The sequence below is a fragment of the Lottia gigantea genome, assembly GCF_000327385.1.
Source record: "Lottia gigantea unplaced genomic scaffold LOTGIsca_30, whole genome shotgun sequence".
NCBI classification, from domain to species: Eukaryota; Metazoa; Mollusca; class Gastropoda; family Lottiidae; genus Lottia; species Lottia gigantea.
This window is the reverse complement of record NW_008708987.1, coordinates 770,939-776,687: the sequence shown is the minus strand read 5'-3', so window position 1 is coordinate 776,687 and position 5,749 is coordinate 770,939. Positions and strand designations below refer to the sequence as shown.

The following is a 5,749-nucleotide window of genomic DNA, read 5'->3' as shown; positions in this document are numbered from 1 at the left end:
CAAAATATTATTGTAAGATTGTTAAGAAAAAAATCTTTGATATTCTTACCTTTTATGCCATGGAGATTAAGTTCCTGCAAATATTTCTTAAACAGTCTTTAGATTTCTCTTATACTATCTCAACGTCTTAATACGAGTGTATTGATTCCAGTAATAATCTTTCAATGAATACTAGCCAATATATAGTCTATCAACCATACAACCCACATATAATACAGAATACACGTGGGCTTCTCATACATTGGGAAATATCTAAAGTTTGAATATCGTCTGAATTAACTTGACAAATCTGGTTCTACCCGTTCCTCGGGTATTATTTACAGGTGGGATATCTACACGTTAAGAAAATGTCACTTTTATTGGGAGTTGCTCCGATCCATTTTTGGGATCTCTAGTTTTTGAGAATTTAGCGAAACTTTTGAGTCCATCAAGGCATATCCAGATATTGCACCTGTGCCCCACATGGTACTGCAGTACAGTCATGGTGAAAGCTGGGTTGTCTACCAGTCCTTATGAATCACTTGGTAGCACAATTCTCTTCGTACGAATTGTGCGACGAAGTGGGCCAAAGGGAAATGAAATGAATGGAGTTTTACGTCCTATTTTTCTGTACCATGTGGGCTAATGAAGAAGGGCAACGACATGCCATGAGGGAAATTTTGCCAGGACAGCGGCATTAGCCTACTCTTTTTCGATTTCCAACTGTCTAGTGATCTTTAACATGCACAGCCTCGGTTTATTGTCCCATCCGAACCACTCGACGCTTTTTCCATGTCAGCCCCGCTTACCTATATCACTGACAGGTATTATCTCGACCTATGCCGGAATTGAACCTTGGACCTTCAAGCTAGCGATCAAGCATCTAACTTCCTGAGCCACCGCGGCCCAATAGGTCAAAGGCCTGGAAGACAAGAACCCAACGTGTTATCCTGGTAAAAAAAAAAAGGTTATTGAATTGTAGGTGACCTGGGTGTCGGATTTTTATTCTAAAAAGTTAAATGGATTGCTATGTCAGCTACATTCGACAATCTTCGGTATTCCCGTAAAGATGAATTGCAGAACGCTAGCAGAACCTTCACGGTAAACCGATTGTGTCAGCTGCATTCGGCAATTCTCGGCAGTTTCCGTAATGCTGATTGAACTTTCACAAAAGTTCCTTTAATAGTTTTCGCTAGGTTTAATTTGAAGTCGCTGTAAAATTATATTTCATTAATAATATTATGTGAATATCATTTTACTGTCGACTAGTAATTAGTGTTTAAATTTACAGCTGTCTAGAAAGCAGCACAAATTGCCTAGAAACATTTTATAAAATGTAATACAGTAAGTTACTCGTGAAAATACACGAGTTATCAGATCAGATCAGAGAAAGCAAATAAAACAATAATTACTTATACATTTTTAATTTGACGAAACTACACAGATAAATGTTGTGTATGCTATTGTCTAATGTTTATCTTATTGTTTATTATTAAAACGAACAAATTAATGAACATATTTTGTGATATCTATACCACAGAAATAGTCGTTGTATCAAGACACTTGCTTGAAAACCCTCAGGCCCACGAATCTATATCATACCTTGGATTTTAACCCTGTAAATGGTGGAGGGCGTAGGGTGACATGAAGCGTCTAGTTTTTCTGGTGGGACAAAAAGCCTCTTTTGCTGCTGACTGTACACTTTAAAGATGCTTCGACAGTTTGAAATAGAAACAGAGTAAGCCAAATTGCCCTCATTTCACACTGCATTGCGTTAACCCATCCCCATGAGCCCAACCAGTTTCATTTCATTTAATTCATAAAATATGGCCTATCATGCCAATAGACAGGGACATTTTATCCCGAAGGAAAGAAAAGGTTCCATTAAGTACTTGATATGGATTAAGATTAGTAAACCTTAATCTGGCTTATCCTCCAGGCTTTGTGTCAATCTGGATCGCTTGATGTACAAATATAAATTTTTCTGGGAAAATTTAAATTCCATGCCTTAAAGTGTATTTTATCAGAGACACTGAACAGTTGGAAGTCTGAAAATAGTTTGCATATCACGCGTTCGTGTGTTGTACATCGGCCTTCTGGCATAACTTACACGTAAAGAATAATTATACTCCCACCTTCTGGTGGCAATTTCACAGACATCTTCTGCCTTTGGTGATCATCTTTTATAACAGTGCTACAATACTTTTAAATATACAGATTGCTCGGAATAACTTCTTAGAGATCTTACACACTGTTGAAAATAGAGTGTTACACAATCTCCAGCTCATGCGTTTCAGACAAGGATAAATCCAAAACCTTTTGTTGAAAACTTTTGAAATTTGAACTCACCCATCATGTTATTTTAATGTCTTTCATAATACAAATATGTATCACGAGAGTTCTCACACACAAGCATTGTTTGGGATAAAAACTATAGTCTTTTATATATTCACTAGTCTATATTTGCTAGTCAAGGACAAGCCACAAAACTTGTGCCGAAAACCTGTGAAATTTGAACTCATCCATAAAGCTGTAATTATCTATTCAAACCTCGAGTCAGAGGCTGCATGAAAATCTTTAACTAAAGTCAACTGCTATATATCTTAAAGGTTTCTACAAGTGCTTTTATCCAGATAGACACTGCTGTGGCTCCGGGGTCTGGTTGTGTGAGTCTATCTGATCTAACATAACTCGCTCTTCCAGCCTGTGCTTTCATAGATGACGTGGCTTGTGCTTTCTCTGTCGCTGTCTGCAAAACAAAAAAAATATTTAACAAAGGGGTATATATTTGTCTTAATTTTCGCTGATGGCTACTGATACATCTAAATTCCTATGACCTGTATAACATTTTAAAACTAATACCCGACAATTTTTTTTATTAAATTGCAGACGAATTACAAGTATAATTTTCATTAAAACAATACAAAAGTGACAGGGATAGTTGAGATCAACGATTTCAGCTATAGCAGTGTCGTAAAGTCGATGATGGAGGCAGTAATTCAGACGAGGATCTTCGGGACGCCTTAATCTGAAGCCTCTTTTACATTTTTGATTTTTTTACAGAGATAAAATCATACTAACTTGGTTTATCAGATTGAGAATTGCTACCATATCATCATTGTGTATTTCTTTCTTCAAGACTTCACTAACAGAACATAGAGGGTCTAACTGAAATGAAACTAAGAAATATTATAAAGAATAAGAATATTATATTATTATATCAGTCGTCGAATGGATTCTGGATAGTGGAAACTTCTTCAGAAACATGATGGTTCGTAGCCAATTGCCATAAAGGGCACACGTCATTGTTAAGATTCATGAATGGTCCATGACTAGTCCGACAAAGCCTGCTATACCTGCCCTTAGACCTGATATGCAGGTCTGGCTAGCCATTGCCAAACTAGTAGAGGCATATAGTGAGAAATTGAGCCACATACCATAGTTCTATCACCTTCTTCGGCACCACCATATCTGAAATAGGTAGTCAAACTTGTACTAACGACCGTTCGTATTAGACAGGGTGTTTTTTCAATTGACCCAGATAAGGACAGTGCAATGCATTATAGGCCAATCAACCACCTTGTATATTTCTTTTGATTATGCATGTACATACTTTTTGATGGCGTTTATTCCTTGCTCTAGAGCTCGACACCAAGACACTCGACTTATATCCTGTTTCAAACTTGCAGCACCAGATGTTAGAAACATACTATAAAGCTGAAAGCAAATCATTAATCATGTTTTTTCTCAAAAAAGCAAATTCTTTTCTTTTCCGAATAATCTGTAGCTGACATTGGCACAGTGGCGAGAGTTAGACTACGAAGGGCACAATGGCAATTTTCTGTTATCAGATTGTGACCGAAGTGGCAATTCAGGTGGAGGTGACACATAATTTTATTGCCGAGAGAGGCTGTCGGGTCAGTTTTTTTCCGTCCCCGTAGGAACGCATCTGTGTGCCTGAAGCAGGGTCAGATTATGACTGGTTTTGGGATAGTCCGAGAGGCTCTTACCCTTTCCAAAGGCTTGAACATATGACATCATGTGGAAAGGTTCAGAGCTTTTCGGACTAGTATGACAAATTAATCGTTTTCTGTGATCAGATGTAGACTGCGGTGGGCTCAATTGCTGTTTTCTTTGGACAGAATGCGAATTGTATCGACATAATAGCGTGTTAAAAGTTAAAAATGTTTGATTGCGAAAGCTCCTAACTCACAGCCCCGGTCGATCCTCCCATATGATTTTCAGCGATGTTGGATAATTTCAAAGCTAATCTATAAGGACAGTTAATTGGTAATCCAGGATCATCTTTTTCTCCAATACTTTCTAATAGAACTGAAAATATAAAACGGTAATTATAGGACTGAGTAGGTAAGATAAAGGAAAAGTGAAATATTAAAATAAGTCGTTCGAGAACAATCGATCAGTCGTGTAGAGGTTGACATGCCATTTTAATAAATTTATCTTGGACCTGTTCAAACTCCAGAACTGATAAACGTTAACTAATAATCGTAATTTTCAGGAAACCTATTAGCTTTAAGACAAACAATCGTCTAATAATTCGGTTAACCAGCTGAAAGAGGTCACTGACAGCTACCCATAAGATATTTACAACGGTCCTCTATGCCCCGTTTCTCTTAGAATATGAATTTGTCGTAAGTTTGGAATTTTATAGTTGAAAAATACTGTGCTTAAGACAAACTTGATCGTAAGATCACATCAGTTGAGGAAATGGAAAATGTTAGAGCCAAATTTGTCGGCCTCGGAAACGCCCGCCAATGTGTTGTATACCAATTGGCATCATTCCAATTTCAAGCAGACATCTGTGATTTGTACAATTCCAATTGATGACGTCTAATAGCTAAATTTGCTTTATCACATAAGTCCCTTCGCGAATAGTGACGCCACCAAACACTTAGTTTTAGTTGAAATGCAGGAACCACAGACGTCTGCTTGAAAATTGAAATGATGCAAATTGATGCTTTTAGTGACCCCGATAGACATAACATTTTTTTAAAAACCTAATTGCAATCCCTTTAAATATTATAATTTACAAATATTTGAATTAGCAAGAACGTATATGGTAGATATGAAGATATGAACGCATTGAGGGAATACATATAATATAATCTGATAACAGGAAATGGCCAAGAAAATGGCTTCAAATATTCTCCATTACAACCCCCGGATCTCTTTATGGTCATCAAGAGTGAAACGTGGCTGTTGAAGCTTTAAATAAGGGTCATTAAGTTTCGGCCTACATTGCTTTTTTAAGACAACTGCGTATTTCAGAGGAATATCCAGACTAATTCTATATGTCTACGACAAAGCGCAAGAAATGCCCACAAATAGTAATAAGATCAAGACTCACAAAGGGGGGTTACTGTGTCTCTTTACTACAGTCTGCAAATACAGTGACGTTTGGATTATGTAACGTCGAGTAACTCAATTAGGCACGCCCGAGGCTCCCCAGTAGAACAGACGTTCCAGGTACAATAGGAAGCTAAAACGGTAAAATTGTAAGAAAGAACCCTTTATATGAGCCTACTTAGATGTTCGTGTTATGCCCTGAAATCTACAAGGTAGCAAGTCTTGAACGAATTAGCCCTTCCCCTACTACCCCAGTTCCCCAACCTGGGGTATTTTCACTCCTGGGGGTGTTTGACTAGGGTGTCAGTGGTGTGGCCACTGTGGCGGAGCCAGGTATACGTCTAACCTAGTTATGAAATTTTTGCCAGAAAAGCTTGCTTTCGGGGCTGCAAAGGGGGGGGGG

At 37.8% G+C, this 5,749-nt stretch overlaps 1 protein-coding gene across 1 annotated transcript; it reads right to left on the bottom strand.

The window, feature by feature from the left end:
- Positions 1-2,566: 2,566 nt before the first annotated feature.
- LOTGIDRAFT_119200 (hypothetical protein) lies at positions 2,567-4,306 on the bottom strand (the record flags this gene model as incomplete). Its single annotated transcript, XM_009057474.1, has 4 exons — positions 2,567-2,809; positions 3,417-3,450; positions 3,593-3,696; positions 4,193-4,306. Coding segments are annotated over 4 exons (495 nt in total), but the record flags the coding sequence as incomplete, so codon positions are not given.
- Between the last annotated feature and the right edge of the window lie 1,443 nt (positions 4,307-5,749).